Source organism: Pundamilia nyererei, unplaced genomic scaffold (assembly GCF_000239375.1).
Source record: "Pundamilia nyererei isolate P.nyererei 1_Seehausen unplaced genomic scaffold, PunNye1.0 scaffold00140, whole genome shotgun sequence".
Lineage (NCBI taxonomy): Eukaryota > Metazoa > Chordata > Actinopteri > Cichliformes > Cichlidae > Pundamilia > Pundamilia nyererei.
In genome coordinates this window covers 1,347,466-1,364,537 of record NW_005187541.1, presented here as the reverse complement: position 1 = coordinate 1,364,537, position 17,072 = coordinate 1,347,466, and the positions used below count along the sequence as shown (strand labels likewise).

The 17,072-nt window shown below is 41.3% G+C and overlaps 1 protein-coding gene across 2 annotated transcripts in view; it reads right to left on the bottom strand.

Moving 5' to 3' along the window:
• dpp10 (dipeptidyl peptidase like 10) overlaps positions 1 to 17,072 on the bottom strand; it is a 252,663-nt gene that overhangs the window by 133,013 nt on the left and 102,578 nt on the right. Inside the window, exon 1 of one of the 2 annotated variants that reach the window (XM_005744210.2) lies at positions 10,252 to 10,774. The exons of the other annotated variant lie outside the window; for it this stretch is intronic. Within the exon in view, the coding sequence (XP_005744267.1) occupies positions 10,252 to 10,308 (57 nt within the window). The 5' untranslated portion in view covers positions 10,309 to 10,774. Of the gene's footprint in view, positions 1 to 10,251; positions 10,775 to 17,072 lie in introns of those variants that run through there. 2 annotated transcript variants of the gene reach the window in all.

Genomic DNA, 17,072 nt, shown 5'->3' with positions numbered 1-17,072 from the left:
ACTATTTCCAATCACTTTGTTCTCCAGTGCGTGCATTTCTCTTGTTTTGTATACATTTCTCCTGTTGTTTTACTATTTATATTTTATTCCTGCACAGTTGGCGTGGAGCACCCATAACTTCTTTGTACACGTACAATGACAATAAACAGATATTCTATTCTATTACTTTCTAGCACAGTGGTTTAACACAAAGACCTGGTGTCTGTAATTGTCAACAAATCACAAGATCATCATCAGTCCCACAGAGTGTGAGCTCAGGCTCAGCTGTTTCCTAGAACAGCTGTAGTTTTTAGCTAATTTTGCCCAAACTGGTGTGAGTAGTGCACTGTGGGGGGCTATGTTTCGCTACAGATTAATCCTGATTTAATGGTCTCATATTTACAGCAGCAGCACGGTGAGCTATAGTGCCCATGTTAATCATAATGAATAAACACATCACCCAGTACAACAGTGAGGCACGCTGATGTGGTTTTAATAGGAAAAAGATGTATCAGACTCTGGAGACTCACATATGCACACACACTTGCTAGTGTATTACAGTCACTGTTGTTTTCGATGTTCCATATAGGGTTTATGAACAGCAAGCGAGTTCCCCGCCTCGAATAACACCATTTAACTTCAAAGACAACTACGTGATATGACTGCAGTTAATTGCATCTTTGGATGTCGGTGACATCTTGAATCATGAAATGGCAGCTTGAAAAACAAGCCAAAAAAAAGAGTGTGACAGATGTCTGTCTGAGTAAGTGAGCTGTGAAAACTCCAAGGTTGACAGAAAAAAATGTTTGTGACTTACTGTAGCTCGCTATCAAGGTTAGTACAAGATTTCTCGACAGGAATCTATGGCAGAGAATGGATTTACAGTACTGCTGTGTATTTTAGCAGACTTCACAAACTGAGATTTACTCTTTAAGTCTGTGGATGGTTCGATGAATTAACACAGCATGCTCAGTGTTTAAAGGTTCGGCATGGTTACAGTTTGTGGTGGCGTCTAAATCCGTGCAGAAAGGAAGAACTGATGTGCATTTTAGGTAAGCCAAGCAAAGCCCTAACCAGTGATTTTTTAATTTAGTGTGTGTGTGTGAGAGAGAGAGAGAGAGAGAGACCGTGTATGTGTGTGTGGCTTTAATTGTGTTGTTTTTCTTCTCCCGAGTTAATTACTATGACAAAGGTGAAAGTCACTCTCCATAAAATTCTGTGTTTCAGCTACGGGTGTCACGATTATCATGTATTGACGGTAACTGTGATATTTAGAAATGAAATATTGATAATGTGTCAGTACTGCTCATATGATAATATTGAGTGAGCTTGTTTGTTTTTTTGATACTTTTTTAGGGAGGTGCAAGCTGGCATGAAAGAAAACAGGTGCACTTGATTTATAATAACAAAAAACAAAAGGTCAGGAAAAAAAAAGAAGCAATCATTTCATCCTGATAATAAAATGTCATGAATTACCCATCACTATAAACTTAATGGACTCCTCTCTATTAAAACATGAACAACAAAAAAAGAACAATAAATTTACAGTGAGTCAGAAGACAGAGGAATCGGCACAGTTGCAGGACTGGGAGCATTTATCAGGTTTTTTTCGACTGCTGCTTGGAGCTTGAACTTCTTGTCCTGAAATCTGTTGTTTTCTAAAACAGCTGCAGAGATCGTTTTTTCACAACAATGTTAGCATGACTCAATAGCCACAAAATACAGCGGGTTGAAATAAACGGAAAATCTTTCTTTTAGTCGTTTAGAGTTCTGCTTCTGTTACAAAATGTCACATCAACCACATGTGACACCCTTTACCTGGTCTTAGTGTTCACTGCACTTCACACTGTACAGGTCTGTACACTTTCCTCTCATCCATGTTCAGTGAACATACAACGAAGAGTTGATATATAGATGCAGCGGTCTATCTATGTATCAGTAGAGTGCTATCAATATCACCGGCCTTTCAGATGAGGCTTTGATTATCTTGCCCAGAGAGTGAAATCGATCTGCGACTGCCCTCAGTGCTTACTATAAGTCCTGGAAGTGCAGAAAACCTTGTTTGCCAGAAAGTACTCCTGCACTTCATCTGAGCTGGGCTGATGAACTATTGCTGAGGAAAAAGCCCGACAGGAGCCAGCCAGTCAATATTAATGAGAACAAAATTAAGGAAGGAATCTAAAATGAATTTCTGTAGTTTGGTGTTAAAAAGAAATGAGACTGCTGGAATGTTTGACAGCGTTCGACAACGGATGATCTGATATCCTCGTGTTGGTGTTGTTCCCAGACCATCATGAAAATGTTGTTCCAGGTTCAACATTGCAAGTGACCAATCACATTGTTGTGACGTTATTCCTTTGCGCCCCAAGCCATTCGTGCATTTATGAAATTCCAATGTTGCAAGGACAATATCAATTCTGCTTACTGTTTATTAAAGGGTTACGGTTAGGCTTAGGGTCAGGGTCCGTTGATCGGCGGACAGAGGCGGTTTCACGCAGCTTAAGTACAGTTTTTTGTTTTACGCCGGTTTTTCCCGAAGTCGCAAAGGTATGACGTCACAACATTCTGATTGGTCACTTGCAATGTTGATTCTGGAACAACATTTAGTATGATGATCTGGGAACAACACCAACACGAGGATATCAGATCAACCTTCGACAACATCCACAGATAGCCAAGTCCAGGTTGACACAAAGGCTTCCTGCATTGGTGACAACTGCTCTCAGACATGACAACACAAAGTAGAAAGATAAGGTTCTGCTAACAGCCCAGCTTCACTTTCTCATGCAAATATTTCAACATCAGGCACTGGCTGATCATCTCTTCTTGATGTGTACCCTTCGTATTGTGGCTTTGCAATATGTCACTCATGTTGCACACAGGAAAATTTCTAAACAATGACGCATCAACTATGTGGCCTAAAGCCTCAGTCACATAGGTCTAGAGACTGTTTGGTGACCCCTAGCAACTTCTGATCACTTGAGATAAATATATATTCCACAAGCAGGTTGCTGTATTTTGTCAAATGAAATCAGTTGCACAGGTGTTGCTAGTTTATACAGAAGATGGCAACTTATCAGCAGATACTTGCAGGTGTCGTGAAACTGTGAAATGTGCAATGCGTGCAAGTAACAAATTTCAAAAGGTACTAGTTTTACTTTACTTACATTTTGGTGTTGCACTATCATTTGGCAAGTATTTTGCATGGAAGATGTCTGCAAAAACTCACAAAAAGATCGCGGCTGTTGCAACCGTCTAGCTACCAAAGCAATCGCAAGAAAGTTTTCTCTGCAATATATACCTCTTTACAATCAGTTGCTCTTTATCAATCATTCAGTCTGGGATTGCGAATCTTTCCCAGCAGGTGATTGTTACCAGGTGGCTGCTGACTGGTCTCGAGACCTGTGTGACTAGAGCCAGAGTAAAACAAGTTCAAGTATCTCCCTTATGTATGTTGCTTCATTTATTACGGGGCGATCGTGGCTCAAGAGTTGGGAGGTCGCCTTGTAATCGGAAGGTTGCCGGTTCGAGCCCCGGCTTGGACAGTCTCGGTCGTTGTGTCCTTGGGCAAGACACTTCACCCGTTGCCTACTGGTGGTGGTCAGAGGGCCCGGTGGCGCCAGTGTCCGGCAGCCTCGCCTCTGTCAGTGCGCCCCAGGGTGGCTGTGGCTACAATGTAGCTTACCATCACCAGTGTGTGAATGCGTGTGTGAATGGGTGGATGACTGGATATGTAAAGTGCTTTGGGGTCCTTAGGGACTAGTAAAGCGCTATATAAATACAGGCCATTTACCATTACTAACACATTAAATTCGAGGTATCTCCAGTTTCAGTTATGTAGCCTAACTTGACTTATATAAAACATCCCAGCTTATGAGAGAGGAAAAGGGACTCAGATGTGTGACCTGTGCTCTGGAGTCCACTTCTTATCACACTGAGCCAGCTGACTAAAACAGTGAAAAAAGGGATATAGTGCTTGACTCCAGACAAGAAATGTAACCAGGCAAAAGACAAAGAGATACAATTTCCACAATGTAGACTCTTGAGTTTGTCTTCTTTATGGCAACAATTTAAACAACAATCCTTGCTTTGTAAGAAACAGTCTGACGTGACCACTGTTGTTTGTGGAAATGCCAAAATCAGCCAACATCTGCTCACCTACAGTGCAGTTTTTGCCATCATTCCATGATATTTAAACCATGTTTGCTGGGAGAGAATACACAAGAAAGAAAGAGTTTGCATGAGAGAGTGTGTGTCTCCCAGGACATTTGTTGTTGTAATTACTTCTTTTGGTGCCTCTGTTGTTCAGAAGACAATCCTCTGGTTCACTCTCAAGTGAGATTGGTCCACATGCCCAGCACCACAATTATGGTTTGAGCAGCTCAGGCAAATTTACTGCATCTCAATTAGAGCGGAGGAAAAGTTGCCTGGGGTTATTTTAAAATTTTAGGGCTTTTTTTAAGCCAGTGAAGAAAAAACACACATCTACATCCAACTTTGCATTCATAAAATATCAGGTAAAGGTGAATTAGTGGTGACTGAGATGTGTGCTTTACCTGCAACTACCCATTCACTCACAAGCTACCCTGTTATCACACACACAGGTAGAAGGTCTGACTGTTTCCTCTTCCTAATTCCTGCTATCTCGGGTTCGACTGCAGCCTGTCCCCTTGTCTGTGTCACAACTGATGACTCAAACTCTGTAATTGCCTTTTAATCCTTTCGAGGATGGAACATGTGTCAGCTTCAGCTAATTCAGGGCACCGGTCGCCTCGGGATACAGAGACAAGCTTATGACAGGAAGGTGGTGAGTGTAAGTCAGCACACAGGCTGGGACACTTTGCAGTGCTTCTGATTATGCAATGTTCAAAAAATAGCAGCTCTTCCTCTCTGTCCATTCGATTTGAGATTGAACAGCATGTGCTGAATGCAAATTCAGCCCAAAAGATGGAAAAGTGTGATGCAAAACTCAAGCACCGCCAGCCAACCTGACGCCAACCCAATGCAGAAATGGGCTGAACATTTATTTACCCATTTATATAATTGATATTTATATACCCATTTATACAAAAGGATATCTTGCATTCAAATCATATTAACAATAAAACAAATTTAGCAGCATCTTTCAGTCTCTTCTCCCAATATTCTGTTTTGTTTTTCCTTTTTTTCCCTTTTGTTGAATCCATTTAATTTACCCACAAAGACAAAAATAAGATAATCCAAAGTCAACATTTAACAGTAACTAAATATTTGGTTTTGCTTATATTTTCACATATTTTATTTTATATATCTGATACAAACATTATTTCTCTCAACATAAGGCCGCACCTTGGAAGCCCAAAGGTTAACACGCATACTTTATAACCCCACAGGAAGCAGACCTTTGCTTGTCTGTGTAGGTTCTCAGTCATCCAGTCATGGCAGTCTAAGGAGCTTAGAAAGAAAACGACTGGACTTTTTTAAATTTTGTGAAGATGTTTCACCTTGCATCCAAGAGGCTTCTTCCCTTCTGGGCACCGGTGACCTCAGGAACTGATGAAGCCTCTCTCCAAGCTCCTTAGATCACATTTGTTTTATTTTTTTTCTCTGCAGTTATTATCACATAAGAGGCAAATAAAAAAGTGAATTTTCACTAATGTTGGTGCTACATGTGACACTTGATGAGTCAGATAGGAATGTCATTCCAAGGAAAAACACCATTAGTTGCATTGGTTCATAGGTTATCCAAACATGATGCACAAGTTTTATGGTAAAAGTGAGAAGAATGTCACTCCTTGGTTGTCACGTATGAGCGCTTGTGAAGAATTCCTTCTTATTACAGTTTTTCAGGGTGAAAGGGCAAATTATAAGTAGCACAAAGAAAAAAAGCAAAGTCGCTGATGCAAAAGCGTTCCTTCTGCAAATCTCTGTAACAAAATTATCTTTATGGGAGGCTAAAAATTAGCTGGACACTAAGCAGTAAATGAAAAACTTCTGTTTGCAGACAAAGTTTTTTTCTGTGAGTTCATCATTATTCAAAACTAACAGTGTTTTCACATTATCGTTGCTATAAGTCATAGCAATTGATAAAAAACTGTCCCTTTCCTCACACTCCTGAACATACTAACACATCTTCTTTTCACTTCATTTCATCTCACACATCATCATCTTCCACGTGATCCTCTTTAAATCCATTTGTCATTTACACAACCGGCCCTGTCTTCTCACCTTCCCCCTCTTCTTTGCCTCCTTCACATTTCCTTTTCTTTGTCCACCTATGCTCACGAGTTCCCTTGCAACCTGTTCTTTTTTGTTCTTCCCTCTCTCAGTAACTGTCTCTGAGGCCACTGAAGCAGCAGCAGCAGTGTCCAGGACATTTTCTCCATTAGTGTGAATTACAGTTTCCCGGGCCACCGGATCACAGCGTGTGCAAGCACACCTCTTAATCACAATAGGGTAGGCATCCTTTTCTCCTAACGCTCGCCTCTAGTCCCAGTCACAGACAGCAACGGCTCCATTAACAAAGCCGAGGGGAACACTCTGTCTGGCCAGGTGCTGAGTCTATACACCCCACTGACTGCACAGAGTCTGAGCTGGCCACAGGGTCGCAATGAGAGGTCAACCTCTCAGTCAGCCTGTATTGTGTGTGTGGTTAAAGGAGGCTGCACAGCATGAGATCAGCCAATGTCAAATGAGTCAGTTTGTTCTAAGATTGCAGTGAAACTAAAGAGGGATTGGCCACACTGTATGGTTTCACTGCCAAGACTGCTCCACTGCTCCCATTCACAGTTGGCTGACTGCATGTATTCTCTTTAAAGCAAAGCAAAAATAGTTAAGATGTTCTGCCTATAACGCTTTTTATGACTGTCAAGGTCAATCACTAAAAACATTTATTTATACAGTCATTATAGTCAGTGTATCATGTGCACCTGAACAAATCATCAGTCCAGAATATAAAATGATCACCATAGGACAAACGATTTCCAGTGTATAAGCTGCCAGTCTTTGAAACAGCACACAGAGGAAAAACACATAAAAATGAAGAAAAACAGAGTTGTCTCAAATCCCAGTGAACTGTTTTGTTTTCGGTCTTAGCAGTCAGCATAAGAACGGCTCGTCACAACAGCACATAATGGCTTAGAGAGCCAGCATATCAGTCAGCATCTTAAAGCACTTTAGTCCTTCAGGAGTTGAATACCTTCTTTTTTTTTCTTTTTTGCATTTGAGCTGCTAATAGGAACTCTGATCAGATATAACAGCCAGCCAGTCGCTGATAATTCAATGTCACCTCATGTTTTACTTTCTTCCAATCCTGCTTTCATTTTCTCTCTGTGTTGCTTCACTGTGGCTTTGGTTTAAAATATGCAAGCTGAAGAGAATTGCAAGCTAATATTTTTCTGATGAGTGAAAAATCACATGCATAGTGCTTCTCTCATTGGCTACAGGCTCAGTAAAGCCTTCCCTTGATTCATTTCCCTGCGTTTTGTTCCAGTGTTAATGAAAATGCTAAAAGCTGCAGTGTACATTGCTAATTTTGGACTGGTCACAGTACACCTATGTCATGCTTATGACGGGAAAGTAATTACTCTAAGGGAATAATAAAAATGGAGTTCTAAGAACTAAAAAAATGTCTCTTGTTTCAGCTGTGTTGACACAGAAGTAGGAGGGGGCAAACTCTAACAGTTACCAGGAATAGCAGAAGGTCCTGCAGTCTGAAATTTAGCTGTAGCCCATTCTCCTTAAAATGGGGAAGAACAGAATGTGTTATATTGTTTCATTTTGGGGGTTTTGTTTGTTTGTTTCTTCATGCACACATTCTCCTTTTTGAAAACCTGATTCCTACATTAACGTTAACAGCATTGGAAAGCATTTGAGAAAATTCATAGAATTTAAGCCAAAGTCAAAACCTCTCTAAAGTCAGCTTTATTATTTGCATTTTATCACATACACTAAGTTGCAGTCTGTAACAGGGACAATAGTTGCTACTACCTACAGACACCAATAACCATACATCAAAATGACTAGCTGGATTATTAACATGCCAAGAACTGTAATATATATCCACTTTATTGTAGGAGAAACCGAAATCTGTCAGAATCCTTTAAAAGCGACTATGTGTCCTTGGAAACAACAAAACATCGACACATCAGTCATGTCTGTGAAAACACACATGAAGAATGAGATGATGTCTTTTCCCAGGTATTATTTTTCTTCATGTATCTGAATTTTGAAAACTTTTATTTGGCTTTTTGCACAGATGGATATTTAAGAGAAGGGTCAGATTTTTGGTTATAGAGGTATTTTTGTGGTTCTTGCAAATTGCTGCAAATTGTTGGATGATGGAGGAAAAAAAACAAGCTGGCTGCCATCCTTCTGGACAAAATAATAGATATCTTAAAAAAGCAAGTGAAAAGCTGGAGAGTTTTATGGATTTGCGTCACACAGTTCCCACCAGTGTTATTTGTGTGGCTAGTTGTGGGGTTTTTTTCTTTTACTTTTTTCTCTTTTTTTGTCAGAATGACAAAACCACAAAAAAGAAAGAGAAAAAAGGCTTTTAATGCAACAACAATGGACTCAACTGTGGTAAAGAGAGGCAGAGTATGAAAAGAGAATTGCCGGTCCTCCACTTTGCATTTAAAAAACAGCTTAGGGCCCACTTTTCTCCTTCACCCATTATTTAGAGACACCTTCGTCTTTTCCCCTTTTGTAATTCTCTCAGCATCTTCATGCAACTTTGATGAAGAGTTACCCTGTTAAGAGCTTGCCAAAGAGCTATACATACTCACTGTGGGTTGACAGTGCCTGGGACAGTAATAGCTTTGGCTCAGCTAAGGCACTACTCTCACCCCCAATGCTTGCAAACATGACGCCGGCCTGCTGCACAAATCTTATGCAATAGCTCCCAACACAAAGTGCTCGAAAAACTCACAGAGTGTTTTCAAACTGTCTTCACTTCACTGACATTTTTGCTCACAATACCATCACCTGACTTTGTGATTCTTACACACTTATATATCTTCATGCAGTTGCTGCTTTGAAGTCACCACTATGTTACTGAATGCTTTTAAACATGCCAGAAATGCCTTCATAAAAGCACCAACACAGTCAGCTTGCCTGCAGGCTTAACAACTTCTGGCATTTATGAACATATGGTACACAATATCATCCCTAATCAAATGAGTAGTCAGTGCTCACACATGAAATCAACAACATGACTTTGAATTAGCCTGAGAGCCCTACTGAGTAGTATCCACTGCGCTTTAAGTATAGAGGATGGAGCAAAGAAAACTGTGAGCTGTCATACTTCACCAACATCTCATGAGGCCTTCTAATATTTCAGGCACAGAAACTCAATTATGAGGCCGAGGTTTTGATTTCTTAGAATAATAGGACTACATGACTGAATTCAATTAAGAGCACCCAGAATATATTTGGACCTCTCAGAGGAAAGCCCGGGGTGAAACAGATGGAATTTGCATCATTCATAGAACTGTTGATTTGTTTTAATTGAAAAGCAAACTGATGGATGAATAGAAAACTGATGGTGATCATTAATTGCAGCTGATTTAGCCTCAGCGGTTTGGCGCAAACCCACGTGCGTGGTTGTCAAGTTGCAGTCTTGATCTTATTGCCCTGAAAAAAAAAAAAGCATTGCAGTGCGCAACGCCACCTGTGTGAAGGTGCCAAACCGAGAACGTTTAACCCCTGCAGGCTAATGAGCTGATGAGAACATCAGGTAGAGCTGATGTGCGTCTTGCAGATAGAAAAATAAGCACATTGCGCTCTTTTCCCCACCCTTATAAAGTGATTTTTCCAGGACTGTTCTCTTTCAAGGTGTCGGGGGCAGCTGACAGGAGGCAACGGCTGAATTACAATGCGCCCAAGCTGCAGTGCTCCTCTCTCAATCTCTCCCCCTTCACTGACAGCGCGTGTGCCCACGGCGTTCAAGCTTTCTGTGACCCAGTCCTGACAGTTGACAATAAGCTCCGCGCACAGCTGGCGACGACACGATTAATTCGACGCTGCTACGTGCAGCACCCAACTTGAATGAGCCCCTTCGCACTGGAGCCACAGCCTCATTATCTGCACAGAAAGCTGATGCTGCTTGATAGGGGGAGCCGATCGGCCACTGAATTTTTACACATTTCACTTAGTGGATGTGGCCACAGCGGTGGCCTCTCAGCAGACCTTAAACCCTAAAGCTAGAACGGGCTGCGGAACAGGTTATCCCGCAGAGTTTAACATAAAGCACAAGGGTAAAGTGGAAGTCAAAAGAAAAAGCCAGTTGCCCACCTCATCCTGCTGCGGTTGATTCTGTCTCTGATTCGGCTGCTCCTTGGTAGCTGTCATTGTAAAACTCCTCGGAAGGGAAAACTTGGTCGAATCCCAAAGAAAAGCGGACAGAATCCCGTTTTCGGCGCAAAATAAGTCTGATGAGAGAGGCGGGGAGGGCAAGGCGCCGTCTTGTCAACTGCGGAATCTTAAACAGGAGTGGTGGAGCGAAGGGACGAATCCGTCACGATTGAATATGTGCGAGGTCTTGGCGAGCGTGTGACGAGAAGCCAACGCAGCCCTGTGCGTTCACATCAACCCCCCTCCGGGAAAAGGGAGGAGAGTTTCGGACACGCTCGTTTGCTGAAGCGAGAAAGACGGAGTGTTCTCACATTTTACCAGCCTGACACTTCTCCGGGGTGTCTGGCCTCTCTCCCTGTCTACTCTCAGTGATGTTGGTATTTTGGAGGATATAGCCCAAGACGGAATGGAGGAGGGGAAGGAGGAGGGGAGTGTTCAAGTGGTCTTGTGATGGTTTCCGGGGAGGGATGCTTTTGCAGGACCCAAGTTTCAAAAAAAAAAAAAAAAGACAGTGCGAGCTGTTTCGGCTGACGTGTTAGCATCATGTGCTGAAAGGTGCACACAGGAGCTGTCCGCGGTGCTGAAAGCCTTCCTCTTCTTTACTGTTGTGGGCGCGCGTAACACCGACCCACCTCTGCTTGTTATCGTGCGTTAAACACCGGCCATGGGCTCAGGGAGACGGCCGCTTTCCAGCCGCAGAAACCCGCTGCTTTTGTTATACGGGAGCCTTTCAGATGGCGGCGAGCGAGGAGCTTAAATGGTCAATAAAGGGAGGATTGAGCGTGGCTCACAAAAGCCTCGCCGCCGGTTGTTAAAATACGCGCAGGGCACGGAAACGATCGCGTCGGTGTTTGGAGTACTTAGCGGAGAAATGACACCTGTGAACCCGCCGCTATATCAAGCTCACCGCGGGGCTTATGAGAGAGCGAGGTCTGCTTCTGTGGTTAGACGCTCAACTTTATGGAAGCCGGGCAGGCAGAATGAGAGGCGGTGATATTAAGGCTCATATCTCTAACGCCTGCGCCAGACAAAGATCAATAGTTTATATCTGCGTTTGACTGTTGCTGAATTACTAAGCTTGTTAGAGATTGTGAGGTGAAATAACTCTCACGCACTCTGACATCTACCAGACTGCGGGCAATGGGTGGGAGGGAAGATGTTATGTGCTTCAGTACTGAAAGAAGTCTTTAATCAAACAAGTAATTTAAACAGGAATGTCAATCAAATATATCGACTAAAGCTATTAAGCATCAAGGCACAGGCTAAGAAAAGACGAGTAAGCTGTAAATCACTCCATTTCATCTTGAAAAGTGTTTAGATATTTTCCTGTTTTTTCTTGGTTTCAATCACAGTTAATAAGCTTGTGTGTGTGTGTGTGTGTGTGTGTGTGTGTGTGTGTGTGTGTGTGTGTGGCTGACTATTCCCCTTCCACCTACCACCATATGTTGTAGTTTGTGGCGATCTGAATAGTTTAGATCCCGAAACAATAACGGTGCTAAAAGTAGATATTTACCATAGGACCCTGGCTTCAGTCCATCTTCAGTGATTTTTATCAGCTGCTTTGAGGGGTTGATTTTTTTTTAACCACACATACTTCTTCAAAGGCAATCAAACTTCACCTTTTTCTAGCATTTTGTGAATATTTTTTGTTTGTTGTTTCCATTTTTCACAGCTTTGATGTAAACTCAAAATTAAGCTCCAACAATGACGGAGACATGTGTGCATGGTGCTCTAATCATATCCCTGCTTTCACTCATTGACAGCTCGACATTCTCCAGGGACACGCCTCCAGATGTACAAGCATTCCTCTCAGACCTGCAGCAGTTTGAAACTGGCCCTGCATTACTGGTTACCCTTCAAACTGTTTTCTATTCCACAGTTTCAAAAGAAAACTCACGGGAGACTAAAATGAATCACCAAAATGAATCAAAATATACTGATATATACTAAATACACTGCACTATACACTCCCCATTCTTTTTCCAAAAGAGATTCCTGCATTTGGTGTTTAAATGTTGTTGTTTTTTTAAGTCTTATTCTGATGTGATCGTGAAAGCCATCATCATTTTCATAAAATCATTTGGTGACCCTCCGTGGAAGAGTCTGTACTCAGATGTCTTTCATCTTTCATTTGTTATCCGTCTGTAGAACCGCAGAGATGATATCTCATTGGACAGGAGTGGAGTGGAATATAGCAGTGTTGAAAAAGTGGTCTGTTTGTATTATAATAAAGACACAAATCGATCTGCGTGCTCTATTTTGTGGACAGGAGTAATCAATCCACTTTGAAGTGGAAGTCAGTCCAAGTCAGCCTTCAGTTCCACATAGTGCAGCTACTGCAGCAATAGTATTAAGAGAAGCAAAATTGATCATTTACTTATCTTTTTTTCCTAAGAAAACAACAAAAACGTTCTGATATGTTTTTTGTCTTATATAATGTAAACCCTATAGAGTGTAAATACATAAATAAAATTTCCACATTTAGATTTCTTTGTAAATTCTCGTTATCTCAAAAAGGTCTGGATTAACCTGTTGTTTTCCAGCTTTAAGCACGGCAGATCTGAACAGCACATCAATCAATTTTCCTGTAGACTCCTGGTGGAGCATAGGTCCGCAACACCACGCCAGCGGACTCTGTTCTGGGAAGCAGGGAGCAGCACATATATGACCTCAAATTTTAAAAAATTTAATACATTTCTGGACAACAGAAATGTATTTAATTTAATGTCCTCTTGCCCCTGACTATTCCCCTTCCACCTACCACCATATGTTTTAGTTTGTGGCGATCTGAATAGTTTAGATCCCCAAACAATAATAGTGCTAAAAGTAGATTTACCATAGGACCCTGGCTTCAGTCCATCTTCACCAATAGTGATTTTTATCAGCTGCTTTGAGGGGCTGATTTTTTTTTTTACCACACACACACTTCTTCAAAATGTCTTTACAATTTTAAACAGTTTGTTTTGAATTTAATTGTTTCCACATTCCAGGATAGTTCCACGTTTAGTGAAGACCCCAGAATTTTGAAAATGTTGGAAATGTTACATCCACTTATTCATAAGAATTGCCAGGAATTTGGGTGAAAAATCACAGTTCAACACTAATTGTGAACTTGTGTCTTGAGCTTCAGTCCTTTCAGCTCTGCACTCTACACCAGTTGAAGCAGACTTTGTGGAAACACAGATTTCAACATTCACTTGAGAAACCATTCATAAAACACTGACAGTGTTGTTAATTGGCATTCCATTAGTACTGTTCTTATATTACAATCACATTTCTGACTGACAGACTGCTGATGAATCTGCTTATCTCAGTCAAAACATCAGCATCTTCTCCGGCTGATAAAGAGTTCAGGAATCAAGCCTGATACTTATGTGTACTGCTGGCTAACAAAGCCTAGAGGAGCAAGCTTTACTCCCACCTCTAGTACCACAGACCTCCAAAAACAAATGGATGTGGAAACTGAAATGAGCTTGGTTACTAACGTAGGTTGTAAGCTAGCAACACTTGCAAAAGCTTACAATCCTGTACCACCCTCAGAAATACTAAAACTCCTAAAATGCTGTGCATACTTCTTAATACAGACACATGAAGCCCAAAATTAGGAAAAAGCAAAAGTCTGACGGGGTGAATATTCTTAATTCAGGTTGATATGCTATGATTAGCAAATCCCTGCTCGGGGAGACGTTTAGCAATACTCATTTTCTTCCCTGTCACCACACATCTGTCCACTCAGGTTATTAGCTGGCAGGGAAAAACCCAAATGTCCTGGGGCCAGCCGTGGACTATTTTGGCCCCTGACATTCTGGAAGAGTTGCTTTCTAAGTGTAAAAGTCCAAACAGGGCATAGAATGTGGAATTTGCTTTTCAGAAAGAAGAACTTGGATTCACTTCCATCTCCAGCACAGTGACAACGCAGAGTAAATCCCCTGTCAAATATCTCAAGGAACTGGGAGAAATGCCAGCAGAAGACCTTCACACTCGCATCGAGGGCAGACTAAACATATCTCTCGCCCAAAACAGCGACGCTCAAATATTGACATGTTCTGTTTGAGCAGCTCTACCTTCAGAATGTCAGAGACGTGAAATTTATATAAAGTAAACATGCAGCGTAACAAACGTACAAACAGCGTCGGGCGGTCATCTGTGATGGTAGACAAAGGTTTCTGGGTCTGAAAAGAATTTGACATGATAATCATAAAATTAAAAAAAAATCTGTTTCATGTTTTTTGTGGGTGTGTTGAGTGCATTAGTGGAGCTCACATTTGCATAAATTCCTCTTAACCTTTGCTTGCGTGTACCACTTTCTGAGGGAGACTAATGGAGTTTGCCTGTTTGGGAAGAGGGAGTGATGCACACATTGGATCTGCTTGGATGATGAATATATGCGATAACCTTTAGAAAATTGTTTAATTTAAAGGTAAAGGTTGGATCTAAGTTGGTTAGCCTCCATAAGCATCTTCAAAGTTTCTTTCAGCCTTAATACTATGAGTTTCTGACTTGGTTGGATGAGAGGATGAGATTGCATACCGCTGACTTCGAAACAGTAAATGAACACAGGATGGACACACTGCTTTTAAGGACAGATTGCTGAGAAAGAATGAATTTTAAACCTGATGTGTTTGCATTTAGAAACCAATGGAAAGATGCAAGCAGGGGCAATGTTTCCCAGAAACGACAGAGTGAGATTTCCTGTTTAGTTGTAAATAGCTTTTGGCTAATATTTATACAGTTTGAACTGGCTGTCGGCAGATCGAACTTCCTTAGACTTTACAATGCAGCATTTATCGATAAGTGAATTATTTTGTTTTTAGGGAAAATTAAAGTTTTAAGTTCAGTATAGCAACTCAGCAAACTGTTAAACTTTTGAGTGGTTTAATGCCTCACTTTACTGGAGTTATGTAGAGCTACAGTTTAGTGGAAACAGGTACATTGTGATATCACTAATCTGTGCAGTAATCTGAGAGACACCAGGGAGCTTATCTCCCACTTTTCAGAATATACCATATGTTGTTCACAAAGAAAAATATTATTTGTAATTAGTGCACATAAGCACCCTGTAAAAAGACAACAGTGTTACGTTTTACTACTTGTCTGCTTCATTATTCTTTCTTTTTTAAAAAAAATCTTAATATAAACACAGAACAGCCGTCACTGTATGTGACTGAATGACCACGGTTGCCTCAAATTAAAAGAATATTTAGGGAGGACTTTTGCCGTTTCAGCCTCACAACACTGCTGTTCACTCTGTATCAACAAGCAAACTGACAGCTTGCTTGTAAATGGCAGTAGTGAAGCCACCAATAAATATACCGTGCACAAACTGGTGCAGAATAAGTGTTCAAATATGTTGAGATCTTATGACCTCATAACAGCGTATAAATCATTTTACAGCCTCCCTTTTATCCATTTTCTCACACTTGTCAGGGTCCAGGTCATGGAAGAGAAGTGTAAGCAGAGGTGCCTGGACCTCCCTCTTCAAAGACAGCTAAGAAACATAATCTCTCCTGGATGGTCTAGGTCTGCATGGTCTGCCCAGGGATCTTCACCCGGTTGGAGAAGCCTAAAACATCCCCGCTGGTTTCCTTTAGCTCTGGAGACACAGCAGCGCTACTGTGAGCTCTACTAGAATCACTGAGCTCCTAACCCTTTCTTTTCCACCTGAGAACTATGGCTTCAGACTTGGAGGAGCTAATTCTCATTACAGCTGTTTCATTTTCACTCTCATCAAACCATTTCAGTATTGTCATCCTGGAAGTGACCACTCAGGAGAGAAGTGCTTGATCGCAGATAAAGATGATCACACAGCAGACTGTTGTATTGATTTGCAGGGACATCTTTCCAAAGTATAACGAAGCCACCAGATTCTCTCACTGTGGATCTGGAATCTGTTGTCAGGAGTTCAGGTTTTTCTCCACTACAACATCAAATGTTTTTACGTTCAAAGTGATTTGCAAATAATCAATATAATAACATCACTGGTGGCCCATCTAGGACTGGGGTTTCAGTTTGCTTAACATTTTTTAATTTACATAGAATTTCTGCTTGTTTGAAACATGCACATGTAAACGCTCTTAACAGAAAACAATTGTCTGTATTGTAATTGTAACACTAATTCACAAACAAGTAGCAGCCACAGTTCACCTTTTTGGGCCGTCTGTGGCTATAAAATAATACTTCAACGAACTGATTATAACATGGCATAACCAAAATAGATTTAACTGCGCAGTATACATTAACACTGACACCTTAACTTCCCGAATGTTATCTAGAGTTATCAAAACTTTAAACATTTAAACCTTTAACATGCACAGACAAATATAAAGAAACTGCACGAAACTGAACTGAGCCGATCTGCATTGTGTCACTGATGACTTCCAGCACATTCTCAGCTGGATTCATGACACAGCTGAGTTACAGTTGCACTGATTGCAGTCAGATTGATGAGGGGATTTGAGTGTAATCTGTGCACTTCACAACAAGCGCTCACTTTTTTTTTCCTTCTCCCATAAATGTGCTCATGCAGAAGCTTGGTCTGCAGAGGTTCTTTGGATGAATACCTCTCTTGGTGTCTTGCTTCTAACACCATGATGCACAGCACTGGGAGAATAAAGGCGGTGGCATTAAAGCTAAGCAGGCTAGGCTGAACTGCTAGCATGAAGATCAAAGTCTGTGCCTTAAAAGATCTAAGTTTGGAGTTTTGCTTGGGTATGTTTGATGTTTGTGTGTGTGTGTGTGTGTGTGTGTGTGTGTGTGTGTGT